This window comes from Ovis canadensis, chromosome 23 (genome assembly GCF_042477335.2).
Source record: "Ovis canadensis isolate MfBH-ARS-UI-01 breed Bighorn chromosome 23, ARS-UI_OviCan_v2, whole genome shotgun sequence".
NCBI lineage: Eukaryota > Metazoa > Chordata > Mammalia > Artiodactyla > Bovidae > Ovis > Ovis canadensis.
Window position 1 is genome coordinate 75,124,246 of NC_091267.1, and position 19,070 is coordinate 75,143,315.

At 51.8% G+C, this 19,070-nt stretch overlaps 1 protein-coding gene across 5 annotated transcripts in view; it reads right to left on the minus strand.

Annotated features, from left to right (window-relative positions):
- The window catches only part of BCL2 (BCL2 apoptosis regulator), a 199,725-nt gene extending 181,679 nt beyond the window's left edge, over window positions 1-18,046 (minus strand). For 2 of the 5 annotated variants that reach the window (XM_069569135.1, XM_069569136.1), the window contains exon 1: window positions 16,164-17,788. In XM_069569135.1, the coding sequence (XP_069425236.1) occupies window positions 16,164-16,718 (555 nt within the window). In that variant the 5' untranslated portion in view covers window positions 16,719-17,788. Of the gene's footprint in view, window positions 1-16,163 lie in introns of all 5 variants that reach the window. The other 3 variants (XM_069569139.1, XM_069569137.1, XM_069569138.1) reach the window with 3 other exon arrangements.
- Between the last annotated feature and the right edge of the window lie 1,024 nt (window positions 18,047-19,070).

Consider the following 19,070-nt stretch of genomic DNA (forward strand, 5'->3'; position numbering starts at 1 on the left):
CCTTTCTTTTTTGCTTCCTTATGAGATATCAGGAAGGTCTACTCTAAAAGTTACAATGGGCTGTGCCTGGGAGAAATGTTTGAAATTTTTAAACTCATATATGCTTTACTAAGCAAACTTCTTAAAACGGTTCTTTTCTTTCCCTCTTGAATTTGAGTTATTTCACTCTGCACATGAACCTAAAATTAAATATTCCATCTCTATGTGTTTAATAACATCAAGAGATATAACAATTAATGAGATTGCCGTGGGGGGTGGGGTGGGGAAGAGTTGCATAAGGAGCCTACTAAGAGTTTCCTATCTTGTCAGAATTTGGTGTTTTAGTTTCTTTTAAGAAAATAGTTTCCTGGCCCATGCGGACACTCCCTGAGCCCTGAGATCAACACAGCATCCTGTTCGAATGTTATGCTGGAAACACTGCGCTGTTCTAGGCCAAATGTATCCAGATCACACCGAGGAGGACGGAAAGAACTCTCTCTGGATGCACCACAGTTGCTGAAGGTGGGTTTGTTTATGAGTAGAATAAAATTTACAGCTAAATATAAAAACAGATACATCGTCATCTTGTAAAGGGTAGTAACATGTCATTCCAACTCTGGACTCTTGGAAAAAACATGAAGGTCATGCCTAAAATAAGAACAGTGAAGGGCCGAGGATCAAACCAGGGGTAAAACCGCAGACTTGTCCCTGTTTTGATGAAGGCATTAGGCAGGTTACAATCGGACAGTGAGATCATTTCTCTTGAACCAGGAAAGCTCTGTGGGTTTGTTATTTCAACACACACACACACACACACACACACACACCACCCCACACTGCCCCTGGGGAGGGTTTCTGAATCAGGTGTCTGGTCTGGGTGTGAAGCAGTGATTACTACGTATTTTTCAAAGGCTATTTATACAGACTTGGAGCCAAAGAGGAGAGAGGCAGAACACTTTGCTCCGCTGTGCGCCTCTCTCTTTTCAACTATGAAAGAGCTTTAAAATCCACAGAGCGAAAGGTTTCAGCTCCTAGTTACTAAGATAAAGATGGCTAACTGGCTTCCTAAAAAGATGCAAAGAAACCAAAAAGTCACATGCATCAAACTGTTATTTTTCGTAGAGTTCTGTTTTTAGATTTTAAAAAGTTTCTCGAGTTTCAGAGGCTATCGATGACCACTTGGATGGCCTAGAAAAGGATCTGGTTTTGCCTCTTACTAGGCAGTGACTTGACTTTGCAGAACCTCTGTTTCCTCATCCATAATTCTACTTCCTACCCTCAGGGGGGAGGTTACTGGGGTTAAATAATCTTCTGCCCATAAATGTGTTAAACTCAGAGCCTGGCACATGTGGAGGTCCGATTAATATTAGTTTCCTCCCTTCCTCCTGACTCCCAGTGACGGAGGCCAATGGCCGCTGTGGGGGGAATGGAAATGGGTGTGGCAGGATCGGCAGGGCTAAGGGGGAAGGCGCTCCAGGCACTGAGCCGAAGACAGCAGGTCCGGGGTTTCCGCGGTGGTGCAGCGGTTAGGGACCCGCTTCCAACGAAGGGGGTGTGGGCCTGAGTCCCGGCTGGGAAGCTGAGACCCCACATGCCGTGCGACAATGGCCAAAGACTAGAAATAGCTTAAAGGCAGCAGGTCGTCTTCAATCCTGTACTGGTCATGGACACCGTTCTGAGCTCACACGCAGGCTGTATTATATGATATGCATAGAGAGAGAGATATGTTCACTAGGATAGAGCGCCGTGTTCTCGGCTGCTCGTTTTCAAGCAGGCATCCAGGGTAAAGAAGACGCGGTACACACATACACGGAATATCGCTCAGCCGTTCAAACAGTGGAGGCGCGTCATTCGCCACAACACGGACGGGCCTGGAGACTGTCGCGCTGAGTGAAGCGCGTCAGACCGAGAGGGAGAGCAGCACACACCTCCCCCGTGTGCACAGTGGGAAAAGAGAGGCACAGATGAGCTTACTTACAACGCAGACAGACTCACAGGCACAGGGAATGAATTCACGGCTGCCAGGAGGGAAGGATGGATGGAAGAGGTAGCTAGGGAGCCTGGCCTCGACATGGGCACACTGCTGTATATGAACCGGGTCACCAACAAGGACCTGCTGTCCAGCACAGGGGCCTCTGCTCAGTGCTGTGTGGCAGCCTGGATCGGGGGGAGTCGGGGGACAATGAACACATGTTTATATGAGTGAGTCCCTTTGCCGTCCGCCTGAAACTATCACAACATTGTTCACTGGCTATACTTCAACATAAAGAATTTTTTAAAACTGAAAAACCACTCATCCTCCTCTGGGTAAAAAACAATACTACTGGAAAAACTCAGACATGAATACAAGACATTAAATCCCCCCATCAGCACTCTGTACCTGATCCCCGTTTCTGCTCTGCTGTAGCCCAGGGACAGAGGGGCCTGTTGGGCGCTGTCTATGGGGTCACACAGAGTCGGACACGACTGACGTGACTCAGCAGCAGCAGCAGCAGCCTCAATACTATGCTGTCAACATTTGCCTGTGTGCTGCCCTGCCTTCCCCACAATGCTGGATTCACAGAGGAGGGAGAGACAGTCCCTGGCCGTCGTGATTTCTGTTACAGATCCAGCGCTCTCACCATTACTCGCTGAATAAACAGAGTTGAACGGAAGTATAATCCACATGCCCCTTAGGAACTCAGGAAATTCTACTGATCAAAGCACCGTCATTGTTTCAGTTCAAAACCCCTTCACTCACCAAATTTGTGTTGGTTCCCTAAAGACAGGAGGATGATCTCAAAAGTAAATAAAAACATAGATTGCTAGTTAGGTGCCAGCCGGCAGCAATCATTTACATCCATACAATCCCACTTGCCCGCTGCTGAAAGGGGCTATCTTCCAGAACCCTCACATGGAGTTTTAGCAAATTCTCACAGTCACTGCGTTACTGACCCCTGAGAAGGTGTTTCAAGGTCAAGTGCACCAGCTCAAGAGCGTCCTGTGGCAAACATGAGATTCCCTCTGCCGTTAACACAAAACACATCTCAAAATAACCTGAAATGTTGAGACCACATTTTAATTCTGAAAGTGCTTGAGATAAAGAGCAGTAGAGGATACTATTTTCCAAAACTGGATGCACTCATTTAGGTTTCTATTAAGGAAGCCGGTGTCCTTATGAAAACAGACTCCGAGAAGCAGAGCAGAGAGAAGTATCTCCTGGACTCTGAGTTGCGCTGAACTCCCGCTCCTCTGGACTTCCTGGGCCTTCTGTAGCTTTGTGAGTCAACGTTTTCTCTTCATGTGTGAATAAACAAATAATAAAAAGGGTGTGGGAGGGAAAGGCAAAGAGAAGTGGGAACATAACCCCGCGCTGCCTAGAGTTCTGTGAAGATGAAATGGGCCAACAGATGCGAAGCTCCTTTGGAAACTTTAAAATACACCATCAAGGCAAGAGGCCACTGTCGTGATGCTTTCCCCTGGAAACACAGCTCTGCGAAACCTGCCTTTCCTAACTGAATTCCTTCTTCAAATACACCTTTAGTAACTGATTGTTAACGAAGAATTACCGCATTCTAACAAAAGGATTCACAATTTTTGTGGAATCTAACAAGTTTCAATACGGCAGTGTTAATTTAAGAGAATGGGAAATTTAGAAACTACTCGTACAGAACCAGGACATTGACCATACTCTTTTCAAGGCGACTGGAGGAAAAAGACCACCAGAACTGAAGAAGACGCGAGCGATGCTTCGAAGCATCCAGGCAATCACACATCTTCCCACAAGTGTCTCCACTCCGGCCCAGCCGCGGCTCCCAGCGAGCGGTTCCTTGCGGTCCTCACTTGCAGTCCGTCGGCTCCCAGGCTCTGCAGGGCTCCTGGGCCCGCCTCCACCGGTCAGTAACATCACCGGCCTCGTTAGCTGAGTGGGGCCAGAGTAGCTTTTCTAGAATGAAGCCCTCACGGAGGTACACTCCAGCCTCACCTGCTTTCTTGGCGGTGGGGTGGCGGGCAGTCTTGGCTCCTGAGCAGCGACGGGACCCTCACCCCCTGCCTGTGCTGGGGGCAGGGGCCCCACCCTCACACCAGCCGGGACCCCCTGTCCCGCCCCCCATGTGCCGTCCTGCCTCTGTCCTCTGTCCCCGGGCTCTGCCTGCTGGAGGCACTCTGCCCCTCAGCCCAGCCTCCGCAGCACCTGTCCTGGGAGGACCTCCCGACTCTGACAAATGCCCCGACGGGGGTGCACGTCTTCATCCCCAGCACCCCGCCTGTGCTCCTGTGGTTGCTGTCGAATGAACCCCACCCCCTAGACTCCAGCTCCCACCTCTCCAAGCTGGCGTACAGCATGCAGTCAACTCAAAAAAAAAAAAAAAAAAAGTGGGATAAAGGGATAAGCCATTTCTTGCCCTGTCTGCTTCAACTGTAGGCTCACAATCGCACTCTTTAACTGGAAAGCACAGAGGTGCAAGGGGGCCCATTCTAACACGAATGAGGATGTCCGTTTCAACTTCACAATGAGCCAAACAGGTAGAGACGCTTGAAGGAAGAGTCAAGTGTCTCAACTTGTACTAAATTTCCCCAAAGTCTCCACATTTGCAAACCACTAATTTACTCATTGGCCATGCCCTTTTAATAGTCCCTACAAAAGGTATTTTCAAATTCCATTTGACATGTACTTTCATCAGTTAATTTTTAATTGAGCCAAATATTAAATGCTCACATTAACCAGACAAAGCGTCTTGAGCTGCTGATTTGCAGTGACAGCTTGTGTTATCCTCACACACAGGCCAAGCATGAAATAGAAAACTAATAACCCCTTAAGTGTATTCTCCAAGTATCATTTATGGGAAAGAAAACTCCATTCAAAGGAAACTTGTGTAACGGCTGTCATTTTCCCCCCCGAGCCGCAAGCTGTTACAATGAAGGGAAGCTCATTTTCCCACGGAGCCGGAGGAGCTCAGACCCCACCGTCACTGCACGGACTCATTAAGAGGCAACCTGGCAGCAGCTGAGGGGACAGACACTCTGGAGAACCGGCCAATTATCTGGGTGTCCTTTATCATCTGAAGTTTCTGAACTCACCCACAGATAAGCCCGTGAAGAGGGCCTGGCAGTGGAGACATAAAGCACAGAGATGAGAGATGAGAGGGGAGAAGGGGGAGCATCTGCCTGTGGTTTTACTCATGGGGACAGGTCTGTAAGCTGACACATCCTTCTTTTGCAAAGGCCCCTGAAGAAGTATGGTCAAGCTTCATTACAAGTAAACAAATCACACGCTCTTTCTCCAACAGATGACAAACGATGAGCAACGACGCTTTTGAGTCTGCTTCATGCCAAGGAACGAGGATTCTCAACATGCAAATTCCACCAGTTCTTAGAAACCACAGACAGGCTGTGACGTCTGCTCCAACCATAACAGAGAGCTGAGCCCCAGGCTGCCAGGCCAGTGGGCTGCTCCCTGCCACCCTCGGCCGTCTTCCTGGGGAAGTGGAATCCCGGGCGCTCTCTCCCCTGGGAGCCCTGAGCTGCACTGACTCCACCTTCCACTGGCTGCTTGTTTCCAGGGGAGAAGAACGAGGGGACCACTTGCCCTTGTGACTTTTATGCTATGGTTCTTTCATACTTGTGCTACAGCGTCGATAAGAAAGAAGAAACCACTTTGTCCCCACCGTGAGAACCACACAGGAGTCCTCTTTCTTAAGCGGTAAGAAAATGAGAATCATCCTAGACGTCAAGCCTGTCCGAACTGGCTCTGAGACACAGGGCAGCAGAGCTGAGAGCAGCTGTGCACACGCCTCCCTGGGGCTCAGACGGTAAGAACCCGCTGCGGTGCAGGAGACCCGGGTTCGATCCCTGGGTCGGGAAGATCCCCTGGAGGAGGGCATGGCCACCCGCTCCAGTCTTCTCGCCTGGAGAGTCCCCAAGGACAGAGCAGCCTAGCGGGCTACCGGCCATGGGGTCACGAAGGGTCGGACACGACTGAGCGACTTCCACGTGCACAGATCTGCAGACAGGGCGCATGCGCTTTTGTATAAACAGATGCGAGGAGGCAGCTGGAGGGCCAGTCCCTAATACTAGCATTAAGGACTTTTATGAAAGTTGAATGTTTAATATGAAGCAGAGTCTAGAAGATTTCTTTTCAGGAATGAATGACGTACTTTTTCAATTCAATGATGGGCGACATTAAAACACGTAGGCATTTTTCTTCATTTGCTGCTACTAAACCTCGACAGGTCAGTGGGCAGGGCACTTCTTTCTTTTTGTTCAGTTGCTAAGCCGTGTCCGACTCTGTGACACCATAGACTGCAGCGCGCCAGGCTCCCCTGTCCTTCACCATCTCCTGGAGTTTGCTCGAATTCATGTCCATCGAGTCAGTGCTGGCATCCAACCACCTCATCCTCTGCCACCTCCTTCCCCTCCTGCCTTCAATCTTTCCCAGAATCAGGGTCTTTCCCAATGAGCTGGCTCCTCTCATCAGGTGACCAAAGTACTGGAGCTTCAGTGTCAGAACCAAGGGACACGCACATCCCTCTAACGGGACATCATGGAGTGAGACACATGTGCTTATATAACAGGTGGACAGTAGTCGTGAGGCTGAGTTTGATGTTCAAAGCCCTCTATCCCACTTCCCTGCTGGTCCAGTGGATAAGAACCCGATGGCCAGGGCGGGGGACACCGCGTCGATCCCTGGTCCAGGAAGATCCCAGAGGCCGCGGAGCAGCTGAGCCTGTGTGCCAACAACTGCTGAGCCTGCGCCCCGGAGCCTGGGCAGCTGAGCCTGTGTGCCAACAACTGCTGAGCCTGCGCCCCGGAGCCTGGGCAGCTGAGCCTGTGTGCCAACAACTGCTGAGCCTGCGCCCCGGAGCCTGGGCAGCTAAGCCTGTGTGCCAACAACTGCTGAGCCTGCGCCCCGGAGCCTGGGCACCACACGACGGGAGGCCGCTGCCATGAGAAGCCCCACCACCACCGCAAAAAGATGCCGCGAGAGAAAAGCCTGCACGAAGCAATACAGACCCAACGGACCCAAAAATAAAATAAATAAAAATTACCTCTGTCACAACCCACTTATCCAACCGGCAGTCACTGTGTGCACCTATCATCTGCTGTGCTGGGTGCAGCTTGACTGCGACAGGAGGATTGTTTCTTTTCTCGCTTTTTCTTGGCGGGGGAGCTGTGGTGTGAGGCATGTGGGATCTTAGTTCCCCAGCCAGGGACTGAATCTACTACGCGCCCTCAGTGGAAGCTCAGAGTCTTAACCCCTAGACCGCCAGGCAAGTCCCAGAACTATTTTATTAAGTGAGAAAGTGCCAGTGAAGGAGAACACCCTGACTGTGTAAGACCCCTACAAAGGGAGGATGCTATAGGGATGCTGGAAAACACTAACCTGACGCAAAGTGAGTTATCTTTTAAGCAGGCAAACCAGTAGTGGAGAGACAAGCTCTGAAGAGCAAAACTTGGAGGCAAACACCTCCATTCAATCGGCAGACGCCTACAGAGGACTTCGGCAGGAAGGTGGCGTGGGAGCAGCAGTAACAAAAGAAGGCAGAGCCAGCGGGGGAAGCCAGGACCACGCTGGGAAACGAAGATGGGAAACGGGCGATCTGCGGGGACTGGGAAAAGGCAGCGCCGACTCCAGCCTCAGCGTCTCTCTCGAGCTCCAGATCCTTAAGACCAGCTGCCATGGGGCATTCCCACCTGGGCATCCTACTGGTGGGGAGCAGGGGGACTCCCAGGGGGCTCGGTGATGATGAAGAACCCGCCTGCAGTGCAGGAGACAGAAGTTCGATCCCTGGGTCGGGAAGATCCCCTGGAGGAGGGAATGGGCACCCACTCCAGTGTTCTTGCTGGAGAATCCCCTGGACAGAGGGGCCTGCGGGCTGTAGTCCATGGGGTCACAGAGAGTTGGACACGACTGAGCGATGACGATTCTACTAGGAGCTCAAGTTGAAATTGTCCAAAATTAATTCCATCACATTTATCCCACCAAAAGGTCACGCTGCTTACCATTCCTTGCTCGCTTCAGGACCACATCCTTCCGGGAAACAGCCTGGGTTTGGACTCACCCCTCCGCTTCCTTCCCTGCCCCCTCCTCACATTTGGTCCGTTCAGTCCTCTGGGTCCCAGCTCCCCCGCCGCTGTGATTCAGGCCTCCCACCTGGCTCCCAGTGTCCAGCCTCAGCCACCGTCATCCTCCTCAAGCCCACACATCCCGCCTTGACTCAGAACGCTTTCAATAATCCTTTTAACATCTACCAAGTTAAACACAAACTTAGGACCAGTCTTACCTCACCTCTACGGCCCGGGCTGGCCAGACTCTTCTCAACCCCCCGTGACGCCGCGAGCACTCCCACCTGTCCTGTCTCCTCCAGCTCAGCCCCTCGGCCTGCCCTCCCCTGTCTCTCCTCCCCATCATCTCCTGCAAGCGACTCAGCCAGGGCCCCTCTGGCTGGACCGGGTCGCCGTCCACTGAAGTGTGTCAAGGATTACAGCAATTTACACAGCACTTATCTTAGTCTCTCTACTGGTCAGAGTTCCTCAGATGCAAAGGTTATCTTCCACGTTTTTCACTCAAGTGAAACACCCGGCGTAGACTTTTGCACATAGTAAGCACTCAATAAACCTTTTTCAATGGAAATAGGCAGTGTCCATGCCCTACACAATAGCAGGATCTTTAAAACCCTTCCGTTCTCATCACTGCCCGTTGCTAGGAACTCCTCATGGTTACAATCTGCAAACAATTGCTCATTTTCCTTGATTAAGACTTCACGTCATTTTTCTTCTTATGTTGTCACTTAAATAGTAAGTGACTCTGCATTATTATATTTACAATTTTGTTAGAAAATAGCTTCAAACCACCTGTAAAAATTTTCAGTGTTAAAAAGAGAGAGGTCAAGAAAGACAATCCTGGCAGGAATTCATAAAGAAAACGGGAGGAGACAGTCCTGAAATGTAGACTTAGAGGTGTCAACGAACATCCCTTATAGATCTTTTTCCCTCAAGAGATAAAATACCAGTATCTAAATATGATGACATAATGATGCAACCAATTTTATTCCTATGCTAACTGTAAGGAGGCACTGACCTAAGGGGACTAAGCACTTATCCTGTATACGCTTCGAAAAATCTATTTTAAAGGTGATACATAGGCATGACATTCATTGTGCTTAAAGCAGAACAAATCTGAGGATTGGAGAAGACTTGGGAAAAGTCAAGGAAAGGCAACCTGCAACGCTGATGCCTGGTCTGGCCTCCAAGCGCTAGAAGTCAGAAACTCTCCACACTCTTCTGCAGCTTAAGAGAAGGCAGTTTAAAAATACGGAAATACAGTAATTGGGACCGTCACAATAAAGATGCATTGTTCTCAATGGTAAAATCTCCCTTGGAAAATTTAAGCTTCACTTGATACAGTGGATCCCTGGGTCGGTTTTAGGAGAAATTTCAGCTTCCCTTGATACCATGGATCCTTGGGTCGGTTTTAGGACCCAGGAATAGAGGGTGAGGGGGCTGGTCATAAGCTGACTCGTTATGCTGAAGCTCCAGAGCACAGATGAGCTGATCATTAACTGAAAATGGAATGTGGCTCCATCTCTGAAATTCTGAAAGGCAAAACAAGGCGCAGAATGGACGCATCAGGGAACCTTCTCACAGAACCTGGTCCACTGCCTGAGAGAATCAGCCAAATAGCCCTGAGTGTGTCTGTAGCTGCTACCAATAGCCACGCCAGCGGCAGGGAGATCCCCTCTCTAACGTGCTTAAGAGGGCGTTTGGGGAAGTAGTCTTCAGCATAAGCTGTTTTAGCTGCGTTGAGTTAGTGAAACTTCATCTCAGACTAGAGTATCAGCCCCACTCTAGTCTCCCGCTGCAGAGATCAGAGCCAGTGGACTCTTCCAGCAGATCCTACCTTTTTCCCTGCACAGGGCTGGAATCTATGGTCTCTGGAGGGAAAGCCATCGTATCTGACCACAGAATTTCCCCTTGCCTGCCTGCTTGTGGCGAGAATGCAGATGGGGTTCAGATATTCCAGCCTGGACAGACCCCTTTCCTGCCCCTCTCCCTTGCGATCCAGACACAGTGCTCTTTCCTTCAGGTGAGCCCACCCTTCACGTGCTAGAGGCTCACAAGGAGCCGACCTTGCAGGTCCCCCTGCGCTGGGATGATGGGCAGGTAGGGTCAGTGATGGAGGTTGCAGGGGAGTAGGCCCTGATGAGAAAGCCCACATGGCTCTGGAGAGAGAGAGACAAACACCCCGTCATCATGCTCACGGAAGGACAGCTGGGTTTATCTTCTGTCTGGCAAATGAAGAGCAGGGAAATCAGGTTGGCACTACAGAATCGAGCAGATCAGAACAAGCAGCAATCTACAAAAATACTTTTAGAAACGAAAATGGCTTTGTCAACCTTCATTAAAGAAAGAGGACCACGGATAAAAGACGTTAGATGGTAAACACCTGCTCTTCAGGAGCACGAATGTCACAGTGGACTAGGAATTTCTGTATGTGGCGTTTTGGAATAGAAGCCTCTTAACAAACAGAAATAGGACTAGAATCTAAAACCAAGCCAAAACAAAAGCTTTTATTTTCCTCTCTCCCCTGTTTTGGTTCAAATTGACTCTGACTTTTCTACATACCAGAACGATTTAAGAAAGATAGTTCTTCAAATTAATCTATTCTAACCATCTTCATCAGAGCTTGACTGTCTGTTACTGAAAAAGAATTAATGAAATCCTTCAAAGACTGCAGACCAGTATTTATTAAGTCTTTATAATATGTATAGACAGCGCCTAATGGGTAAATACTTAACAAGGGAACTCCCCTTGCCTTTCAGTTCTCTTAAGCACATGTCTGTGTAACACAGTATTTTTTAAAATTATCTACATTCCTCTCCTAGTTAAATCAGGCCTAATGCACACATGAATAGCCATATGGTTAGAAATAACTTTTTCAGACAAATACTGAAGGGTATGCAAAATAACACATACTTAGCTTTTTTTTCTCCCCTCTAAATCTGAGAGTTTAGAACCATCTCATTGGGCCGGGTGGCAACAGACTTCAGGACATCTCCAGTCCAGGCCTGCGATGACATCCAGGGCAGAGAAAACGCCCTCCTCCCTGAACCCCGACCTGACGCAGGACCGGGCACAGAGGGGACTCAGCCTGACCTGACCCAGGACCGGGCACAGAGGGGACTCTGCCTGACCTGACGCAGGACCGGGCACAGAGGGGATGCGCAGTCAGGTCTGCTGAACAGCCATCCCCGTCCTCAGCTAACTTTCATTCTTAACCCTGTTTCAACCTCACGCACTCACTTGGTCTGAATCCAACCAAGAGGGATTAAACAAGAGCCCCACGCTGGACTCACTTCTCCAAGTGTCCCCTGTATGAAGCTGGGGGAAGGGGGACCAGCGCGCGAGGTTACCGCCATACCTGAGTCAGGTGCTATTAGATGACTTTAAAAAGGTTTAACAGAACCTTTGAACCTCAAACACAATATATCTCTGGGGGTAAAGAAGCCTTTTTACTCGCACACTACAAAGGCCGTGTTGTTTTTCTAGCACAAATGCCGCATTACTGCTGAAATACTGCTCCTGCGAAGACACGCTGGATGACCTCAGAAACGGGTGTGGGGGTGTGCTGAGTGGGAGAGACTGCTATTAATACACACAGCACCCACACACCTGCTTCACGAGTGGGCTTATCAGCCTCCAAAATGCTGACTAGGCCTGAGAGGAAAGATAAACTATAGGAGTTTGGCTTAAAAAAAAAATGCGGCTTTCTGTTACCTGGTGTACTATGCGGCCTAATGCCATTCAGCAACTCTGAAATGTACCAGTTCAACCAAGGATTGCTACAAAGATCAATCCGTTCTCACTAGAAAGCACGGCTGAAAGTAACAGGATGCACAGAGGAAAGCCATGTTTTCGACTGACGTTAAACAGCAACAACGGCCCTAAAGCAGAAAAGAGAGCTGAGTGAACTGTCAATTTCACAAAAGTCCCCGAATGTGGTTGCTCAACAGCGCATGACTGCAGACTCTGGGAGCCACAGTGTATCTTTTCTACAAAGCCAATCACTGAGAAAGGGGTCATATGATTCTTTGCAGGCAGAAAGATGCACTTTCCCAAGGAAAGTTCATCATTAAATATATTATTTAAGACTGGATCATCTTCGGCTATTTTTAATCCTATCATTTTGCTGCCAAAATTGGCCTTAAGCAGCTAATGCTCAACCGCTAGAAAAACGATGTTTTCTCATGTATTTTGTACACTGGCCTGAGAACGGTCTTGCTTTCCAGTTAATCAACTGTTTGAGTGGATGTGGACTGTGTACAGAAAAGAGAAACTGCTTGCTGACCAACTAATAAAAAGGAAGCTAACCCTACTGGATGCGGAGAAGTAAGTTCCTGTCTTCCCAAACCACAGAGACCAAAGCATGAGCGCACAGAAAGGGTCGCCCCACCATCTCAGCAGAAGGAGCCAATCGCCCATTAAAGCACCTTTTCCTTGCAGCTGTCAGACGTCTCCCGCTCTCCTAAGACATGAAGCAAAATGCTGTCACGCTTCTCAGTTCAGAGCGCACCGTTCACCATCAACTTGCCTACATCTCAACCCTGTGCTTGCAAAAGCCACCTTGGCCGTGAAGTGGTCCCAGGGCCCCTAAACTCATCTACAGAAATTAGAACTGATTTACAAGGGGATAAAGCAAGGCTGAATACAGCCATTAAGAGTTAAGTTTCCTGTCTTTAACTGGAGGGGAACGCTATCTCACTCTAACGGGGCCGCCAGTGCCAACACGTCGTCTCGTGCTCAGCTGCTTCAGTCGTGTCCAACTCTCTCCAACCCTATGGCCCGCAGCCCACCAGGAATGCAATGGGTCACTGTGCCCTCCTCCAGGGGACCTTCCTGACTCAGGGACGGAACCCTTGTCTCCTGCATTGCAGGCGGATTCTTTACCGCTGAGCCACCGAGGAAGGCCCGCCAATTGTATAGTTGCCACGGAAAACATCCTTGAGAGGTCAGAGCTTGTGATCATTCTGCCCCTGTCTCTACAGCATTGCAGCCTCTCTCCCCCAAAGCTCAGACCGCTCTAGCAGATACCTGGGATGTGCCTGGCATTCTCGGTAACACCACGGAGCCCAGGAGGCCACTGGAAGGGGACGCTGCAGGACCCCTCCCAGACTCTCATTTTTCCTAACAGATGTCACGGGAATCAGTGGTCGGTGATGGTAGCCGGCACCTCTAACCCCCCTGTGCACCCCAACACCTGCAGACGTGCGAACCACAGGCTCTGACTCAGAGGCTCTGGGCGGGACAGGAGGCGCTGCTCCGCCAAGGCGCTCCCAGGGGACGCCCGCGAGCTCCCACACGTGGAGAGGCAGGTCTCAGATGCTTCCTAGAACCACTGCAGTCTCGCCCCTCTGCTACCCTGCCTCCCTCTGGATGCTTTAATCAGACTCAGGGATAAAGCCCCAGTCCACCCCACAGCCCGTTTCTTCCTCAGTGTTTGTGTGACGTGCAGACTCCTGAGACCGTCTCTCAGACACTGACCATCCAAGGCCCTGCTTTCCGCCGCTTACGGAGCACGGAATGCAAACTGTTCTCCCTCAGCCTCAGAAGCAGTGGCAGCAAAGCACAAGTGCGACTTCGAGTCTAAAGCCCCCATCAGAACAGACTCAGCAGATGGGCTGATCCACTGAGTCCTGTAAGCAGGGCAAGTTACTGTCCAACGTTAAGAGAATGTGCCAGCTCTCCTCTGAAACTCGCCCATCCTCACCGAGTCCCGTACGCCGTCCCATGACACGTATTACGAGAGAAGCAACTCTGATTGGTGCAAATTGGGAGGAAAATCTGTCTGGATGCCAAATGCTCAAAATAAAAATTTAGGTTCATAATGCATCTTTGGAAAGGACATGTAAATCAGTCCCCCAAATACACTTCTCAAATACTACCACCTCTTTTATTATTCCAAGGTGCCCATTTATGACGGCATTTCCTCACACTTTTTTCTGCCAAAGTCCTTTGTTTTCCTATTTGTCATCCATCTCTATGTTGTCCTGAGCGCTACACATTTCACCATCAGCAATTTGTGCTTCTATACGATTTATAGAAGATTGATTTATAGAAGATTTATGATTTATAAATCTATACGATTTATTTTTACTATACGAGGTTTTGTCAAGAAAAAGTTTATCATGTTCTATGGGACGTCACTGTGGTTTGGCATCATAAAATGTAGCCTCTACATTTATCAACCTCAGATACCTGTTGACCACAAAGACAAGCTCTACCAAGAAAAGTCTATTTTGAAAGGAGGAAAGAGCAGGCCTTCACTTAAAAAGAAAATTCAATTGTATGAGATGTCAATGTACCACAACCTTACAACAAAGATCACGATTACACCTTAATTTCTATCATAAGCATACGTCTCCATTTCCCTTCTTTTTATGCATTACTTGACACAGGACAGTTACCACCTTGGCTTCCTTTCAACTGGAAAGAAAAATTTTTCAATATTTTTTCACAAAAGTTATGTAATAGTCAAACTGTTCAGTTACTTTTACTTTGGTCTCAAAATGATCCTTTTGGTGTCTGGAAGTCCCTATCTGTTTGGTTATAGTGGTTACAAACAAAACCAGCTACTTAATCAAACATTTAACAAAAATACTCCTTACACCTTCTACAGAACTCTTCCAGAATTACTAAAGATCTGATAATATGGTATCTCAAAGAAACAATTCACAAAAAGCATTTATTAATAAATTTTAGGGGTTGAATGCGGATTTTCACTCTTAAACACTAAACACGGCATCAGGGCTTTGCCAGCTTTGGTCACGCGGGGCATCTACTTTCCTTGGCTTTTCTCTTTTCAGCCCCTCGTACGTGCACACTTTGTAAACTATGTAATGTGCTTCTTGAAATCGAACCCACGTGTAGTGCCTTCTAAGGATTTTGCTCCTGTTAGGTCCTATAAGACAGTAATAGCAGTAATCCTCCTGGCGACTGTAAAAGGAACCACTGAATGGCATCCTTTTTCAGGACAGCTCTTCAGATTAAAACAAAAAGTCTGCAAAACCTTGAACCAGAGTTATTCCTCTTTCACTTTTTCACAAATTGATCATTTCAGATATGAGGTGTAGATGTTGGTGACACTTCTTCAGCCTTATGAGCTGTGCCCCTCCCCCAGAGAATCACGCTCACAAAGAGCTTTATGGTGCCGTGACGGAGGCTCCGTCTAGCACAACAGTACCAGGAAAAAAACACACAGCTCACAGATGTTCTTCAAAAATACAAGCATCAATCACTTCAACTAAAGTCACAGCATGAGAATCCACAGCTAAGAATCAATTCTTCTATCTTTATATAGATACTCTGGACGCAAGTTTGCCCCGCAGAGGATCCCACCAAACGATGTGCGTTGTAGGTTAGGGTGGAAAATAAAATACACTAAAAATTCCAGTGAACTTCTAAATCATACACAAGTTATAGAAATAGAATACAAGACAGGCAGCCAACGCGAATTCCGTCAGTGATGAAACAAACACCCACAGCCTAGGGTTCTTCAAGACACAAGGTCATGCCCACTATGAACGCGGCACACGTTGGAGGTCAGCGTCAACAGACTCTGGAAGTCAACTTAACCTTTTCACAAGGTTTTCTAGGGAAAGGGGCTACACTGGTTTTCCTCTTTGGGTAGATTTTACCAAGTGAGTCAGAGAAGGCAGGCTCCTGGGCCTCTAGAGGAGTCTGCTCTTCTAATCAGTGGTTTTCAAATTTTAGGACAAAGCAGAACCCCCACCCCCACCCCCCCAGGGGAGCTTATTTCTGATGCAGAGAGTCAGGACTCAGCCTGGCATCCAGCTTATGAGTTGTCCCTGAAATGCTCCTTTTCAATAAGCTACTCCACCAGGTACCGTGATCATGGGGATCCCTGGACTCCCAGTTTCAGAAACCTCGAAGGGATGCCCTTTATCCCCAAATTCTACTGAGCAGCAAAGGCTGGATCTTTGGACCTCAGTAGCTGGCGCAAGGGAAGCAATGTCTCCGGGGAAGGAGTGATCGCGGTGGGGCCGGCAGGGAGAGCTCTCTGCAGGGGAAGAGAAAGGGAGACCACACACCTGGCTCCACTCCACTGGCCTGCCCTTGACCCTGGGCCCAGCCACACCCCGCCACTCGGACCGCCGGCTCAGGCTCACACCCAGACGAGCACCTACCCAGCCTCCGTTGTCCTGGATCCAGGCGTGCAGGTGCCGGTTCAGGTACTCGGTCATCCACAGGGCGATGCTGTCCACCAGGGGCGACATCTCCCGGTTGACGCTCTCCACACACATGACCCCTCCGAACTCAAAGAAGGCCACGATGCGCCCCCAGTTCACCCCGTCCCTGAAGAGCTCCTCCACCACCGTGGCGAAGCGTCCCCTCGCGGTGAAGGGCGTCAGGTGCAGCTGGCTGGACATCTCGGCGAAGTCGCGGCGGTAGCGCCGAGAGAAGTCATCGCCGGCCTGGCGCAGGGTCAGGTGGACCACAGGTGGCACCGGGCTGGGCGCAGGCCCGGCGGCGGCGGCCGGGGGCGGCGGCGGGGAGGTCCTGGAGGGCGCGGGCGCGCGGCCCGGCTGGGAGGACAGGATGCCCGGCGCGGGGGCGGCCCCGGGGGGCGCGGCGGCCGCGGCTCCGGCATCCCACTCGTAGCCCCGCTGCGACAGCTTGTAGTGGATGTACTTCATCACGATCTCGCGGTTATCGTAGCCTGTGCCCCCCGCGTGCGCCATCCTTCCGCCGCGGAAGGGCAGCCGGGCCCCCACAGCACCTCTCGCCCCCCGCTGCCCGCCCCACGGCCCCGCAGATGGGGGGAAGAGTTACAACCCAGCTATTTCATTGGGTGTGCTTTGCATTCCTGGAAGAGGGGGTGTCTTCAACCACGCGGAACACTTGATTCTGGTGTTTCCCTCTTGGCATGAGATCCTGGAAATTTTTACTTAAATCCCCTTCGGATCTTTATTTCATGAGGCACATTATTAATTACTGTTAATATCAGTCCACCTCCTCCGTGATGCTGAAAGGTTAAAAAACTAATCAGTCAAAATCAGGTGCGTTTCCCTCTGCACGCTGGTTGAAAGCAGGGCACACACACACTACAAGTTACACGCTGAGAAGAATATATTACACTGCCTGGAAATTTAAACTTACTCCAATGCACTTAAAGTGAAAATCGCAAAGGTTCCCACTGACAGTTACATTAAACCAATTTCCTGTGCAAAGAACTTACTGGTATTTTTCAAGGACAGCATGATCCTCTGTGAAGTTTCCTTTTTTGTGAAAACAAATGAAAAGGCAAAAAGATTCCATCAATCTTCAGAACTCTCCAGTTAGAGCTGCTCTGAAAACTTCCCAATGAATCAGGAGTTGGGGGAGGGGGGTGCAAAAATTTAGGAGAATTTCCAGTTTGATTCCTAGACTTCTTCACAGAAATGTCAATCTGTAGGAATCCCAACCGGAGATCTCAAGAGCACGAGCAAACGGAAGGCAGCGGCGGCGGCGGATGAATTACCATTTCTCAGTCGGTATTTGCAGAAGTCCTGTGATTTTTCCCCTTCTCGGCAATTTTCACGCGCGCACACACGCGCGGGCACACACATGGGTCTGTGTCCGCGGGGCCGCCTCACGCCTCCCCGGGGAGAAAACACCGGGCCGGAGCCGGCGGGCGAGCGGCGGACGCGGGCGGGGATCCTCTCCGGATCAAACTCCGAACGGCCAAGGCATTTTCCGAAGAGCTGCCGATAGACGCAGGCTGGCCGCGCCGGCCCCGCGGTGCCGAGCGCGAGGAGCCCGCGCTGTGTGTGGTGCCGCGAGGGTGGGAGGCGGCGCTGGCGGGGGAGGGCTTTATTTTTTTTTTTTCCCCCTCTTTTCCTAAAAAGGGATGACTGCTCCGAAGTTCTCCCCCCCCGGACCCCTCTTCCGCTGCACCCCACCGGCGCACCCCGCCTCCGGGCCGCGCACCCTCTCCCCGCCCCCGCGCCGCGCGCTCCGGCCGAGGACGCCGCCCGGGGGGGGCCCGGCGCCCGCACCTTCGCGGCGGCGGGGGGACCGGGCGCGGGGCGGGGCGGCGGGAGGAAGGGGGCGGCGCGGGGGGCCCGGCCTCTGACTTCATTCTCCGCTCGAACCGCCCGGTTTCCTGTGCGTGCGTCACACGGTTCATTCAAAAAAAGAAGAAAGGACGGGCCCTCCCCGGAGCCGCACCCCCCCCGGCCGGGTTAAAGGCGCCGCGGCCGGCGCGGAGCGCGCCCCGCCGGGGGCTCTGCGGGCGGGGGCCGCGGGGCCGGGGGCTCGGGGGGCCCGCGCCGCCCCGCCCGCTCCGCGCGCCCGGCCGGGGTGGGGGGCGCGGGCGGCGCGGGCGGCGCGGGCGGCGGCGAGGGGCCTCCTCGGGCCTGCGGCGGCCGGGCGCGCGCTCGGGGTCTCCGGGGCCCGCGAGGGGCCGGGGGCGCCCGGGGAACCGCCCGCGGCGGGGGGCGGCTGCCGGGCGGCGGGGGCGGGGGGCGGGGGGGGACCCCGAGAAAACGGGCGCCGGGAGCCGGGGCGCCCCTTCCTCGGCGCGGGCGCGCGCGTGGCGTGAGCGCGCGTCCCGCACGCGGGGTCCACCCTCGGCCGATGCTGACCCCGGGCGGGGGCCTCGGCGCCGGCCCCCGAGAGGCGAGGCCACGCCGCGCGCGCCTCCGCGAGGGCAGCCGCGAGCCTCGCGCTGCCTTGCAGCTGCTTCCTGGCTGTCCACGCAGAGCGCGCGCTTCGGAGACCGCACCCGGGCCCAGGCTGGACGCGGCTCCCGGGGCTCGCGGACGGCCGGCCCGGGCGGCCGAGCGCTGTCCGGGGCGAGTGGTGGCGGGGGGCTCCGCGGCCCCGGGGACTGCGGCCCGCGGGCTCCCCTCTCCGTGGGATTCTCCGGGCAACAAGGCTGTCCCTTCTCCAGGGGATCTCCCTGACCCAGGGATCGAACCCAGCTCTCCGGCATCGCAGGCAGATTCTTTTTTCCTCGCTCCCAACCATTCCGGCCCTGGGTTAGGAGCCGCGGGGGCTACCGGGCACTTTCAGGCCCGCAGCCCCGCAGTCGGGGCGGGTGGGTTTCTAAA